General features: G+C 50.3%; 1 protein-coding gene across 1 annotated transcript in view; it reads left to right on the top strand.

Annotated features, from left to right (window-relative positions):
• The first annotated feature begins 1,659 nt into the window (after positions 1–1,659).
• The window catches only part of LOC119976488 (choline transporter-like protein 4), a 105,616-nt gene continuing 91,310 nt past the window's right edge, over positions 1,660–15,965 (top strand). The window contains exon 1 of the mRNA XM_038817029.1: positions 1,660–1,780. Within this exon, the coding sequence (XP_038672957.1) occupies positions 1,738–1,780 (43 nt within the window). The 5' untranslated portion in view covers positions 1,660–1,737. The remainder of the gene's footprint in view (positions 1,781–15,965) is intronic.

Consider the following 15,965-nt stretch of genomic DNA (forward strand, 5'->3'; position numbering starts at 1 on the left):
AAACAAACCTGTTGGACTTTAACCTGGTGTTGTAAGACTTCTTACGGTGGTAAAGAGACAAACTTGTTGGACAAGATCCAAATGTAAATGTCAAAATAACGCTGGCAAGGTGGAGGCGATGGCATAGTGGTATTGGCACTGGACTAGTAAACCAGAAACCCAGACTAATGATCTGGAGACCTAAATTCAAATCCTATCACTGCAGATGGTGAAATTTAAATTCAAGAAAAATCTGGAATTAAAAGTCTAATCATGACCACGAAACCATTGTCGATTGTCGTAAAAACCCATCTGGTTCACTAATGTCCTTTAGGGAAGGAAATCTGCCACCCTTACCTGGTCTGGCCTCCATGTGACTCCAGACCCACAGCAATGTGGTTGACTCTTAACTGCCCCCTCAAGGGCAATTAGGGATGGGCAATAAATGTGGCCACAGCCACTGATGCCCATGCCCATGAACGAATAAAAAAAAGTGAAAGACAAGCTGGGGACAACAAGACAGATCTGCAGGAGTTGACCATTCGGCCCATCATGCCTGCGACCATTCAATGGGATCATGACTGGTCTGACATTATCAGCGGGATTCTCCCTTCTGGGGGACTAAGTCCCCACGCCGGCAGGAGAACCAGCGCCAACCACTCCGGTGTCAACAGCCCCCGAAAGTGCTGAATTCTCCGCAATTCCAGGGGCTAGGTGTACGCTGGAGAGGTTGGCGCCGCTCCAGCCGGCGCTGAAGGGACTGCGCGAGTTCATGCATGCGTCAAAGGGCCGGCGTGATCTCGCTCATGTGTGGAACTGTCGGCGTGGTTTGGCGCATGCGCGGAGGGTTCTCTTCTCTGCGCCGGCCCCTGCCCCACGGCACAGGCCTGCCTGCAGATCGGTGAGCCCTGATTGTGGGCCAGGCCACCGTGAGGGCTTCCCCCCCCCCCACCCCCAGGGTTGGATCCCCCTGCGCCCCCGAGAACCGCCCCAGCCGACATCTGCCAGGTCCCGCCGTGCGAAACCATGCGTAATCCACGCCAGCGGGACTGGCCAAAAGCGGACGGCCGCTTGGCCCATCGGAGCCTGGAGAATTGCCGGTGGGGGGGGAGGGGGGGGGGGCGCTGCCAACGGCCCTCAACTGGCTTGGCGTGAACTCCGCCTGAAAAACCGCGCCAGACAACACGGCAGCTGATGCCGGGGTGTGATTCGCGCCGCTGCTCGGGGATTCTCCCACCCGGCCCAGGGTGGGGGGGGGGTGGGAGAATCCCACCCCATAGCATTGAGAGCTGAGTTTAAACCATTAACAGGGTGTTTATTTAAGTATCAAACTTGCAAACATTGAATCTGTGCAGTTTAATGGATAAATGATTTGAGTGAACAGTCACTGACCGCCTCTTTACCTCTGAGGGCGTCAGGGGCCCGTCCTGGATCAGGACAACCTCTTCCCACCAGGTACCCGACCAGTGCGGGGGGAGGGGGGGCGGGGTCAGCAGGTACCGGGGGGCGGGATCAGCAGGTACCGGGGACGGGGGCAGTAGGTGCGGGGGGTGGGGCCAGCAGGTGCCGGGGGGCGGGGTCAGCAGGTGCGGGGGGCGGGGTCAGCAGGTGCGGGGGCGGGGTCAGCAGGTGCGGGGGGCGGGGCCAGCAGGTGTGTATTGGTAGGTTGCCGGGGCAGGTGACGCAGTCAATCGGGTGCGAGTGTCTATGTCGTTCAGGTGAAAGGAGCGGTGCTGGACAAGCGGCAGCAGCAGCAAAATGGGCAAGAAAAAGAAGGCAGAGAGCAGTTCCGAGCCCTACGGTAAGCGAGGCGGCGGCATGTGGGAAATACTTGTGTCTGAGGTGGGTCGAGGGAGGAGAGGCGAGAAAGGGAGTGAATTTGTTGGGTAGTGGTTTGGGGAAGCGAGTTTGTTGGGCAGTGACTTGGGGGTGTTGGGGTTGGGGATGGGGTTGAGTTGAGAGTGGACGGGGTGGAATGTGGTTGAATGGTTCGGTAGTGAGCATAATTTCGGGATTGGGAATGAATTGGGCAGGATGCAGTGCAGAGCAATAACTGGAGAGTGAGTTTCTTGGGGAGTGGGTTTGTCGGGCGATGGCTGGTGGAGTGGGTTTGTTGGGCGATGGCTGGTGGAGTGGGTTTGTTGGGCGATGGCTGGTGGAGTGGGTTTGTTGGGCGATGGCTGATGGAGTGGGTTTGTTGGGCGATGGCTGGTGGAGTGGGTTTGTTAGGCGATGCCTGGTGAAGTGGGTTTGTTGGGCGATGGCTGGTGGAGTGGGTTTGTGGGGCGATGGCTGATGGAGTGGGTTTGTTGGGCGATGGGCTGGTGAAGTGCGTTTGTCGGACGATGGCTGGTGGAGTGGGTTTGTTGGGCGATGGGCTGGTGAAGTGCGTTTGTCGGACGATGGCTGGTGGAGTGGGTTTGTCGGGCGATGGGCTGATGGAGTGGGTTTGTTGGGCGATGGGCTGGTGGAGTGGGTTTGTTGGGTGATGGGCTGGTGGAGTGGGTTTGTTGGGCGATGGGCTGGTGGAGTGGGTTTGTTGGACGATGGGCTGGTGGAGTGGGTTTGTTGGGCGATGGCTGGTGGAGTGGGTTTGTTGGGCGATGGCTGGTGGAGTGGGTTTGTTGGGCGATGGCTGATGGAGTGGGTTTGTTGGGCGATGGCTGATGGAGTGGGTTTGTTGGGCGATGGCTGGTGGAGTGGGTTTGTTGGGCGATGGCTGATGGAGTGGGTTTGTTGGGCGATGGGCTGGTGGAGTGGGTTTGTTGGGTGATGGGCTGGTGGAGTGGGTTTGTTGGGCGATGGGCTGGTGGAGTGGGTTTGTTGGGCGATTGGCTGGTGGAGTGGGTTTGTTGGGCGATTGGCTGGTGGAGTGGGTTTGTTGGGCGATTGGCTGGTGGAGTGGGTTTGTTGGGCGATGGGCTGGTGGAATGAGTTTGTTGGGCAATGGGCTGGTGGAGTGGGTTTGTTGGGCGATGTGCTGGTGGAGTGGGTTTGTTGGGCGATGGGCTGGTGGAGTGGGTTTGTTGGGCGATGGGCTGGTGGAGTGGGTTTGTTGGGCGATGGGCTGGTGGAGTGGGTTTGTTGGGCGATTGGCTGGTGGAGTGGGTTTGTTGGGCGATGGGCTGGTGGAATGAATTTGTTGGGCGATGGGCTGGTGGAGTGGGTTTGTTGGGCGATGTGCTGGTGGAGTGGGTTTGTTGGGCGATGGGCTGGTGGAGTGGGTTTGTTGGGCGATGGCTGATGGAGTGGGTTTGTTGGGCGATGGCCTGGGGGAAATGGATTTGTCGGGCAGTGGCTGTGGATTGGGTTTGTCGGGAAATGGTTGGAGGAGTGGGTTTGTTGGGCGATTGGCTGGTGGAGTGAGTTTGTTGGGCGATGGCTGGTGGAGTGGGTTTGTTGGGCGATGGGCTGGTGGAGTGGGTTTGTTGGCGATGGGCTGGTGGAGTGGGTTTGTTGGGCGATGGGCTGGTGGAGTGGGTTTGTTGGGCGATGGCTGATGGAGTGGGTTTGTTGGGCGATGGCCTGGGGGAAATGGATTTGTCGGGCAGTGGCTGTGGATTGGGTTTGTCGGGAAATGGTTGGAGGAGTGGGCATGGGGGGGGAGATGGACAGGATGCAGTGCAGACCAATAATTGGGGAGTGGGTTTATTGGGTAAGGTTGTGATTGGAAATGAGATGGACAGGGTTGGGCACAGGTTGACCTGGGGCAATTTTTACTTTGAGTATCACAGTCCACGCAATTCATGGGGCTGTTTTAATCCAGTTTTGTTTGCTTCCTGTTTGAGAAAATCTGACTGTTGAGGAAAAATATTGGAGTTTTGAAATTGTCTATTAAACCTTTCATGTCTTCTCCCACCCCCTCCCTCTGAAAGCCTGTTTCCAAAATCCACCTCTTCAAAAAAAATAATTTGGCTGTCCGTTCGTTAAAAGTAATGTTTCTAATTGTACTTGTGAAATGTCAGTGGTATGAAAATGACTGTGCAGTTGGTAACCATGGTGTGTGATGATTTACTGTTAGCAGGTATAATACGTGTGGTCCCAGAGCTATTGAACAGTGTGATTCATGTTTTGGTAGCTTTTGATTGAAATTGCCATACGATCTCCGACCTACTCAAAGTGGTTAAAGTAATGAGCACTATTTTAATAAGTGAGGTCCTGCCCATAAACGATTATTTGGTTTATTGGAGCTGCTGATGCAGCAGTAGCTGGTTTTAGAGTTGATAATATGGGTTGGAATGTCAAAAGTACAGCACATCAGGATGATGGCATGTTGCTTTATTTAATTTTTGTTTGCTGATCTTGTCTGCGTGACTGTGAACAATTGATCAGGAAGAGGAAGCATCGCTGGGTTGTGAATGAAAGAGGATACGATTGTCCATCTAAATAATCCCACAAGATGTGTGATAGGCAAGAGAGACAGACAGGTTTTTCTGGGTTGAATAGTGGGATGTTCAAAAAGAATGATCCTTTTCCTTTAAAAGGGCAGCATGGCGGCACAGTGGTTAGCACTGCTGCCTCAGCGCCAGAGACTTGGGTTCAATTCCGGCCTCGGGTGACTGTGTGGAGTTTACGCGTTCTCCCTGTGTCTGCGTTGGTTTCCTCCGAGTGTTCCAATTTCCTCCCACAGTTCAAAGATATGCAGCTTAGCTGGATTGACCATGATCAATGTGTGGGGTTATGGGGATAGGGCAGGGAAGTGGTCATAGATAGAGTGGTCTTTAAGGTTCAATGCAAACTCGATGGGCTGAATGACCTCCTCCTGCACTTTAGGGAGCAGATGGAAAAGAAGTGAAACACTCGTCTTGACTCTCCAAAGTCTGACCACCATCTACGAGGCACAAGGCAGCACTGTGATGGAATACTCTCCACTTGTCTGGATAAATGCAGCTCTAACAACACTAAAGAATCCCCACACCATGCAGGGCAAAGAAGCCTGCTTGATTGGCGCCCCAACCTCCAGCTAAAACATTTACTCCCTCCACAGCTGGTACACAGTAGCAACAGTGTGTACCATCTACAAGATACACTGCATCAACTCGCCAAGGCTCCTTCAACAGCACCTTCCAAACCAACGAGCTTTACCATCCAGAAGGACAAGGTCAGCAGATACCTGGGAACTCCACCACCTGGAAGTTCACGTCCAAGTGACTCACCATCCTGACTTGGAAAAATATTGTCATTCCTTCACTGTTGCTGGGTCAAAATCCTGGAACTCCCTGCCTAATACCACTGTAGGTGTACCTACACCATACAGATTGCAGCGATTTGAGAAGACAGCTCACCACCACTTTCTGAAACCCACATACCATGATAGAATAATTAAAATTCACAATGTGAAATACTCAGGGAGACCAGTAATAATAGCTTCATTGAGAATTTGGAGGCAGTTTCGCCAACACTTCGGGTTGGGGGTGGGGTCAAGGGAAATGCTGATTCGGGGGAACCACAGATTTGAGCCAGGGAAGTGGGATGGAAATTTTCAGAAATGGGAAGAGAAGGGGATTAAGACACTAAAAGATTTGTTCCTTGGGGGTCAGTTTGCAGGATTGAAGGAGCTGGAAGCGAAGTATGGGCTGGAGCAGGGGGAAATGTTTAGATACATGCAGGTTCGAGATTTTGCCAGAAAGGAGATACAGAGCTTCCCGGGGGAGCCTGCCTCCACATTGCCGGAGGAGGTGCTGATGAAAGGTGGATTGGAGAAGGGGGGTAGTGTCAGTGGTTTACGGAGCTATTTTAGAAGAGGAAAAGGCACCACTGGAAGGGCAAAGCAAAGTGGGAGGAAGAGTTGGGAGAGGGTATGGAGGAGGGGTTCTGGTGTGAGGTGCTCCGGAAGGTGAACGCCTCCACCTCGTGCACGAGGTTGGGGCTGATGTAGCTGAAGGTCATATAGAGCACACCTTACAAGGGCGAGGATGAGCGGCTCTTTGAGGGGGTAGAAGGTGTGTATGAACGATGTGGTGGGAGGCCCTGCAAACAACGTTCATATGTTTTGGTCCTGTCCAAAGCTGGAGGATTACTGGAAGGAGGTTTTTAGGGTAATCTCTCAAGTGGTGCACGTGAAACTGGACCTGGGCCCACGTCAGGCCATATTCGGGCTGTCGGACCAGGAAATGGGTGAGGAGGCAGATGTAGCCTTCGCCTCATTGATTGCCTGAAGGCGAATCCTGTTGGGATGGAGAGCAACCTCTCCACCCTGTGCCCTGGTGTGGCGGGGGGACCTGGAATTCTTGACTCCTGGGAAGGTTAAGCTTGAACTGAGGGGAAGGGTGGATGGGTTCTACAATTTATGGGCATTATTAATTATGCACTTTCAAGAATTGGATAACATCGAACATTAGTGGGGTGGGAGGGGAACTGTATGTGTTAATGGTGACTATGCGTGATTCCTGACTCCTTTTTGTTATTTGTTTATGTTAACATGCGGGCTGCTATTTGGAGGTTGGTGGGAAGATGGGATTGTTGTTATTGATATGGGGATTAACATTATATTCGTTACTGCTTATTGTTGTTGGTGGGTGCAAATTTGGGAGAAAAGGTGAAAAAGGAGGGGAATAAAATACATTTTTTTTAAAAATCACTGAGCTGATTGTTGTGAAAGGCTTGCAGTTCTCCCCACTTGGTCAGTTCTGTCGGGCTGCCACTCGACAGGTTAATGAAGACCCCATTTTGTTCCCTGACTGCAGCACAGCCTGCTGCCTAAGGTTAGTGTATGGGGGTGGGAGGGCTTGGATTGAAGCTCATGATGTACCCTGCTGAATCTGGAGTCAGCGCTTTGACTGAAAGGGAACTGCTGTCTGAGCAGAGATTGGGGAGCCAAACAGGTGCTGCTAACTGAAGAATACATGCAGGGGAGTCGGAGCACTGGGCCACAGGAGATTCAGGCTGGGGTGGGGGTGCCCAGAATCCTGACGCTGGTTCTCCAGGAAGCTCACGGGAGCCGAGTGTGGGCATGATGATCCACCTTAACATTTTGGATGTCACAGTTTGGATGGTAGAAACTTGGGAAGCCAAATCTCAGATTATATTAATCTCTGGTTGCCTACTGCACTTGTTCTGCAAATGATTTTGTAGGTAGAATTTCCAGAAGATTGAGGCAATCCAAATACAAAACATTTACTGCTATTTCTGGACTATTGGTAACTCACATGGTTGTGTCGTAATGTGGAACAACGTCAGTGGTATGATGGAACTGACTAATGTGTAATTCATTCATTTCCTAGTTGAGGGTTATATATTGTTGCAGTTTAACTTTTAACATGTTTAAAATGCTGAGTGCGGCGCTTTGAGTTTATGTTATGCTCGGAAATCAGTTCCAAATCTTTGACATTGAAAAGTCATGTGTGACTGCGCAATAAACTTGGAGCATTTATTAACCAGGGTAATCATCAATGAGTCTCTCATCAAAGCTTCAGAACTTCAAGTGCAAAAGTGTAAGAAGGACGTACTTTCCTAGAAGTAGGTACAATGAAGGTGACATTGTGGATTCTCGTCCAGGGACCCAGGCTGAATGCCCTGGGAACACTGGTTCAAATCCCACTACGGCAACTGGTGGATTTTCAATTCATTTAGTAAACCTGGAATTAAACAGTAGCCTCCATAATAGTGAACCATGAAACTATCAGCGATTGTTTTAAAAACCCATCTGGTTCACTCGTGTCCTTGAGTGGATGCAATCTGCCATTCCTACCCGGTCTGGCTACATGTGACTCCAGATTTGCGGCAAGATGGTTGACTTAACGGGCAGCACGGTAGCATGGTGGTTAGCATAAATGCTTCACAGCTCCAGGGTCCCAGGTTCGATTCCCGGCTGGGTCACTGTCTGTGTGGAGTCTGCACGTCCTCCCCGTGTGTGCGTGGGTTTCCTCCGGGTGCTCCGGTTTCCTCCCACAGTCCAAAGATGTGCGGGTTAGGTGGATTGGCCATGATAAATTGTCCGTAGTGTCCTAAAAGTAAGGTTAGGGGGGGTTGTTGGGTTACGGGTATAGGGTGGATACGTGGGTTTGAGTAGGGTGATCATTGCTCGGCACAACACCGAGGGCCGAAGGGCCTGTTCTGTGCTGTACAGTTCTATGTTCTATGTTAACTGCCCTCTGACTTGGCCTAGCACGCCACTCAGTTCAAAGGCAATGAGGGATGGGCAACAAATGCTGACCTTGCTGGAAATGCCCACATTCCATCAAAGAATAATTCGGGGGGGAGAAACTAGACCGATTGCAAAGATGAGGGACTGATTGCAAAAATGAAGGAAGTGTCCTAAGAGGGGAGGCTGATTGAATCAGAAAATGAAATGAAAATCGCTTATTGTCACAAGTAGGCTTCAAATTTAGTTACTGTGAAAAGCCCCTAGTCGCCACATTCCGGCGCCTGTCCGGGGAGGCTGGTACGGGAATCAGCTGATAGTCTCTGGAGTTCAGAAGAATAAGAGGCGCTCCAATTGAAACATTCTTCAGAGGCTCAGTAAGTTAGATGCTGAGAAACGGATTCCCCGGCTGGGGAATTCTGGAACGTGAGGGTCACAGTCTCAGATTGTTTCGGACTGAGAATTAAAAAGTAGAAATTTATTCACTCAAAAGGGTTCAGAACCTTTTGGATTTCTCTAACGCGAGGAAGATGTGGCGGTTCCGTCGTTGACCATATTCAAGACAAAGGTGGATAGATTTTTGGACACTAAATATCAATTAAGGGATCTATGGGTAGTATGGGAGAGTGGGCATAGACATAGAAGATACAGTGCAGAAGGAGGCCATTCGGCCCATTGAGTCTGCACCGACCCATTTAAGCCCTCACTTCCACCCTATCCCCGTAACCCAATAATCCCTCCTAACCTTTTTGGACATTAACGGCAATTTAGCATGGCCAAACCACCTAACCCGCACGTCTTTGGACTGTGGGAGGAAACCGGAGCACCCTGAGGAAACCCACGCAGACACGGGGAGAAAGTGCAGACTCTGCACTGTGATCCAGCGGGGAATCGAACCTGGGACCCTGGCGCTGTGAAGCCACAGTGCTATCCCCTTGTGCTACCGTGCTGCCCTATGCTGTGGAGTTGAGGTAGAAGATCACTCGTGAGTGTTTTTCAATGGTAGAGTAAGTTTGAGGGGATGAATGGCCTTCACCAGCTCCTATTTCTTATGAAAGCATTCACTGCGTTCCATAGGATTTTGATATAGATCATTGAAAGCTCCAAAACCAATCCTAGCATGGTTACCAGGCTGGCTGACTCCGTATTTAAGATAGAGGATAATTCCTATTGTTGTTTCAAACCCAGTCAACTCTTGTTGACTCTTTCTGGCCAACCATTCCATGTGCAATTGGTGGATATTTGTGGAGCCACTCTGCTCACATGAATGTCAGTGTGTGCTCCTCACCAGTTGAAGGAAATCACCCTCAGGAGTCGAGGGTGGCGTGGCTGAGGTAAATTTGCTCAAGGAATGTTCTTTGTTGCCAACTTTGCCTGTGGAAATCAAATGAACTTGATGTGAAGATGGGGGTGAGGGGGGTGTGGTGTCTTTGCGGACAAGACATTACAGGTACGCCTTCTCATCCTCTTCAAACATACGCACTTCTTCCTGGCTGAGGCAACATATTTTATACTTTCTGCATTGCAGCCTAGGGTCTGGCTGCTCCCCTGACGGCCTCGGGACCTCCGAACATAGAATGGTTACAGCATCTAAAGAGACCATTTAACCCATCCATGTTCATGCTGGCCATCTGTAAAAGCAACGCTGCAGGGTCCCACACCCCCACAAGAGCAAAAGAAATAGCTGGCTGCCTTGTGCACCATTCAGTCTGATCATTTCTGATCTCAGGCCTCCACCTCCTTTTCCTGCCTGCTTGATACCCGAAGAGACCTAAAATCAGTCTATCCCAGTCAGTGATGGATGTCCGCAACCTCCTGGGGTAGAGAATTACAAAGTTTCACAATCTTTTGAATGAAGAAATGACTCCTCTTCTCAGTCCTAAATGATTGGCCCTTTATCCTGAGAATGTGCTTTAATGTGTTTTAAATTCCCCAACCATTGGAAACAATCTTGCAAATCTTGAAAGCAGTCCACCATATCAAACCAATTCTTCAGAAAGTTGCAGCTTTCAATGCGATCGTCTCTCATTCTTCTAAACTACAGGGAAGCTCAATTTACTCAACTTCTCTTCATAGGACCCTCACCCCCCCGGTGCCATTTGGCGAACCTTTCACTGTATCTCCTGAACACAGTGGTTAGCACAGTTGCTTCATAGCTCCAGGGTCCCAGGTTCGATTCCCGGCTTGGGTCACTGTCTGTCAGGAGTCTGCACGTTCTCCCCGTGTCTGCGTGGGTTTCCTCCGGGTGCTCCGGTTTCCTCCCACAGTCCAAAGATGTGCGGGTTAGGTGGATTGGCCATTCTAAATTGCCCTTAGTGTCCAAAACGGTTCGGTGGGGTTACGGAGTTAAAGGGGTTAGGGTGGAAACGTGGGGGCTGTCGGGTGCTCTTTCCAGGGGCCGGTGCAGACTCAATGGGCCGAATGGCCTTCTTCTGCTCTGTAAATTCTATGATTCTATGAAATACAAGTACATCCTCTCAGAAATGTGGCGATCAAACCAACACACAGTATTCCAGGAGCAGTCTCTGCAAAACCCTTTGCAATTGTCGCAAAAACTTCTTGATTCTTGTACTCCAATCCTCTAGCAATAAAGGCCGTCATGCCATTTGCCCCCCTAATTTCTACTCCCCCACCATTTTTCGCTGTAGCCTTACAAATCTTTTCAGATAATGATCCAATTATATTTCGAAAGCCTTGGTTGAATCAGCCTGCAACACATTCACAGGCACGGAAAAATCCAGATCCTAACCACTGACAAAAATTGTTTTCGAAAACAAAGTATTTCGGAACCTCTGTGGTGATTTCCCAATGAGTTGAGATGAGTGAAAGACTCGAGCTCACCAATTTTCCCAGCCTGTAGAGTTGAGCACTGAGTTGAGGAGTGTCTTTTAGACAGAGATAGATAGGTTCTTGATAAATAAAGGGAAAAGGATAGAGAACGGGGATGAGAAAATATCAGCCATGATTGAATGGCAGAGCACACTCGATGGGCCGAGTGGACTAATTCCGCTCTTATGTCTTATGGACCCAAGCTACAAGGCTACTGATATCATAGGGTGAGCTTAAAAGGTGGGTCTGCAGTCAGCAATCAACTGAAACACATTCCCTGGTTAGCACTGTTGGAGCGGGAGGAGGAATCATTGATGATCGAACATTGTAAATGACTAGCTCTTTGCCACTGATGTCTGAGGGAGTATCACTAAACACAAATGGTTGACCAGTAGAGTGTAAAAATAAATGAAAGCTAGCAGACCAATGCTTTGGTTCCAGTGGTAATTTGGTGAATAGGACTTTTCCAAACATACAACCTCCACAGCCGAGAATCATAGAATCATAGAATTTACAGTGCAGAAGGAGGCCACTCGGCCCATCGAGTCTGCACCGGCTCTTGGAAAGAGCACCCTACCCGAGGTCAACACCTCCACCCTATCCCCATAACCCAGTAACCCCACCCAACACTGACGGCAATTTTGGACACTAAGGGCAATTTATCATGGCTAATCCACCTAACCTGCACATCTTTGGACAGTGGGAGGAAACCGGAGCACCCGGAGGAAACCCACGCACACACGGGGAGGATGTGCAGACTCCGCACAGACAGTGACCCAAGCCGGAATCGAACCTGGGACCTTGGAGCTGTGAAGCAATTATGCTATCCACAATGCTACCGTGCTGCCCCTGTGAAGCACAAGGGCAGAAGATGAATGGGAACACCACCATCTGTCATGTTCCCCTCAAGGCCATACGCGATCTGTCTTGGAACCAATTCATAAGAGTAGACCAATTAGCCCCTCAAAGCTTTCTGCTCTTCAATAAAATCTTGGATCTGCAGTTTCTCTTTACACTATCATCCATTCCTTCACTGTCGCTGGATCAAAATCCGGGAACTCCCTGCCTATCAGCACTAGGGGTGTACCTACACCAGGTGGACAGCAGCGGTTCAATAAGGCAGCTCACCACCACCTTTTTCAAGGGAAATTAGGGATGGCCAATGAATTCTACCCTTCACAGTGATGCCCACATCCTATGAATGAATAAAAATAAAAGGACCTGATATATTACAGGTAGGTTGCAGACGTTTACATGATCGTGGGCAGCACGGTAGCATAGTGGTTAGCACAAATGCTTCACAGCTCCAGGGTCCCAGGTTCGATTCCGGCTTGGGTCACTGTCTGTGTGGAGTCTGCATGTTCTCCCCGTGTGTGCGTGGGTTTCCTCCGGGTGCTCCGGTTTCCTCCCACAGTCCAAAGATATACAGGTTAGGTGAATTGGCCAGGCTAAATTGCCCTCAGGGTCCAAATTGCCCTTAGTGTTAGGTGGGGTTACTGGGTTATGGGGATAGAGTGGAGGTATGGGCTTGGGTAGGGTGCTCTTTCCAAGAGCCGGTGCAGACTCGATGGGCCGAATGGTCCCCTTCTGCACTGTAAATTCTATGAAATTTATGATCGGGAGGATTTTATCACTGTGTGACCGTGAATAATTTGCACCTATTTTGCAATTGCTGTAAATGAACAATAAAAGATTCCTCATCATGTTTTAATTAGACTCCTGACTGGATTCAGACCTATCGCACTCCAGGAAGTATCTGTGTTTATTGTTTGTTGTGGCCCTCTGGGGATCTTTATGATGTGCAGGGTGTTCAAGGTCCTGATGTGGCTTTGAGCAAACAACATTCTTCACAAAGTCTCGAGCCTGTTTTGTGTTCTATGTGTGCGTTTAGTTGAGTTAATGTTCATGTTTGGATGGCTGTGGTGAATGAGATGCACATGACCTTGTGTTAATTGACAAAGCATCCCATGTTTCTCTCCAATAAGTCACCTGCTGTCCTGACAAACTTCCTCGGATTGCTGATGTGGAGTGCAAGATATGCTCTACATCTACATGCAAAACCCAAGTGATCTGGATGTGTGGGGCTGAGAATCCTGCTTCAGACACTGCGATGTAGGCCTTGAACATGCCAATACTGAACATGCCAATACTGAGCAAGCTAGCCAAGTCTGATGGGTCATTCGCTAACACTTGACTGTAATGCAGAAAACTTTCTATTCTTGTCAGTGGAATCTATCTACATTTCACTTATTCTGGAGAATAGCACTAGTGCTTGATGTTCCTGACCGTCCTCCACAGCTTTTGTTTTAATTGTACACTAATGGCTCCCAGCTCTACCTCCCCACCACCTCCCTCACTCCTCCACAGATGCTTGGCTGCCAGACTGCTTATCCGATATCCAGTACCAGCTGAGCATAAATATCTTCCAGTTAAATATTGGGATGACTGAAGTCATTGGGCGGCAAATGGAACCAAATGGGAACCATGTCCCATAGTGAGCACATTTAGCCACGTGTTTCCCAGCATTCACAGCGCGGAGAGACACAGCGCTATCTAACATGACTCAACTCCGATCAGAACGTGGCCTCGGCAAGGAACGCGTGGCCAAGGCTGCACTTAGTCCCGTTTCCTGCACTATGGAGCCCCGCTCGCCGAAACTCCTCAGTGCTTGGGCGCTGTCAGGGTGCCAGGCTGGCACCAACAATGCCACCCTGCCCAGAGGGCAATAAACTGGGGGCCTCCGATCCCTTGGGGGACCCCCCCATAGGTGCTGTTCATCTGATCCCCATTAGTGAGGCCCAGCACTGAGCTGTGTTCGCCTGATGTCTCCAATGCAAAGGGATAGATTCCAACGCCTTGGTTACTTCCAGCTGTCTGGCTCTGATACGCAGAGTCGGGTGGAATTGACATCGCGACGTCCGACGAGATTGTTTTGGATCGCTCGATGTGTGACATCTGGGAAGATCCTGGGAGCAGTGTCTCCCGGCATTTATTAGCCACGTTGCACTGCGGCACGCTGCTTTTCGGGCACAGCATGCCTGGTAGATCCCATCCATTGTTTTTGGTCCCCACTCCAAACTCTGTTCCCTTGCTACCAACTCCATCCCTCTCCAGGAGACACGGTTAGCACTGCTGCTTCACAGCGCCGAGCACCCGGGTTCGATCCTGGACCTGGGTCACTGTCCGAAGGAGTTTACACATTCTCCCCGTGTCTGCTTGGGTCTCACCCCCACAACCCAAAAGATGTGCAGGGTAGGCGATTGCTCATGCTAAATTGCCCCTTAATTGGAAAAACTAAAAAAAAAAACAAAAACTCCATCCCTCTCCCTGGCAGCAGTCTGAGATTTAAAAATCTCAGTTCGCAACCTTGGTAACACATTTAATCATCACCCGATGAGCTTCCATCTTCCTATTCCATGCCATCGCTAAGACCTATTGCTACCTCCACAACTTTGTCCCTGTCTCAGGCGATCTACTGCTGAAACCCTCATTCCCATCATAACTCTCGGCTCAACTCCTGGCTGGGCTCCCACAAGCTTCTGGGACAGCAATGTCTTGATAGAACATACAGTGCAGAAGGAGGCCATTCGGTCCATCGGGTCTGCACCGACCCACTTAAGCCCCCACTTCCACCCTATCCCTGTAACCCAATAACCCCTCCTAACCTTTTTTGGTCACTAAGGGCAATTTATCATGGCCAATCCACCTAACCTGCACGTTTTTGGACTGTGGGAGGAAACTGGAGCACCCGGAGGAAACCCACGCAGACACCGGGAGAAAGTGCAGACTCCGCATAGACAGTGACCCAGCAGGGAATCGTACCTGGGACCCTGGCGCTGTGCAGCCATAGTGCTAATCACTTGCGCTACCGTGCTGCCCCGTATGCTATAAGTCTCATCTTGTTTTCAAATCTGTCCTTGGCCCCGTACCCTCACTATCTTTCATAGAATCCCTACAGTGCACACGGAGGCCATTTGGCCCATCGAGTCTGCTCTGGCCCTCAGAAAGAGCACCCTACCTAGGCCCAATCCCCCACCCTATCCCTGTAGGCTCCACCCCAAGGCCAATTTAGCAGCTAACCTGCACATCTTTGGACTGTGGGAGGAAACCGGAGCACCTGAAGGAAACCCACGCAGACACAGGGGAAGGTAAAAACTCCACACCGACAGTCACCTGGGGTCGTAATCGAACACTGATCACTGGAGCTGTGAGGCAACAGTGTTAACCACTGTGAAACCTCCTCCAGCCCCACAACCCTGAGACTCCTGTGCCACTCTATTCTGACGTCTGGAGCACCCTAATCATAATCGCTCCACCAGCATGCTGGTGCAGTGGTTAGCACTGCTTCCTCTCTATCACCCCCTCCCGGATGATCCGAAGTGGCTCCAGCTCCCTAACGACGCGGTCTCTGAGGAGCTGGAGTTGGGCGCACTTCCCGCAGGTGTAGTGAGTGGGGACACCAGTGGTGCCCCACACCACCCACATCCTACAGGAGGAGTATGCAACTGCTTTAGCCTGCATCCCCTCTGATCTGAATTTCCAAAGAGATTTAAAAGGGGAAAAAAAAAGATTAAACACCCGTTAGGCCCTTAAAATATATATACTGCTGCTACCCTCCCAAGTGAATCCTCTAAAATTGGTGATTCTGCTGAATAATACAAAGAGAAATACAAAGATAATACAAAAAAACAAAAACAAAAAAAAAACAAACAACTCATCTTACAGAATGTAGCTGCCCTGTGAACCAGCTGGAACTCTGCCCTCCGACTCTGCTCCCAATCAGCTGGACTCTCTGTAAACTCCCGGCTCCCTTCACGCTCTTTGAGGAATTGTAGGAAATAAAAGGAGCACCTTATTCCCTTCTCTCCTCACTCCCTCAGTCACCAAACTCTCACCATAGCACTCTAATGCACACATTCATCACTTGACCTCCTCCTTACCAAACTGCCTGCCGCAGAAACATCTGCCCATTGCAGTATCGGTTGAAGTGACCACAGTCCTTGTGGAGACAAAGTTCCGTCTTCACATCGAGGATACCCTCCATCGTGTTTTGTGGCACTACCGTCGTGCTAAA

Source organism: Scyliorhinus canicula, chromosome 13 (assembly GCF_902713615.1).
Source record: "Scyliorhinus canicula chromosome 13, sScyCan1.1, whole genome shotgun sequence".
Lineage (NCBI taxonomy): Eukaryota > Metazoa > Chordata > Chondrichthyes > Carcharhiniformes > Scyliorhinidae > Scyliorhinus > Scyliorhinus canicula.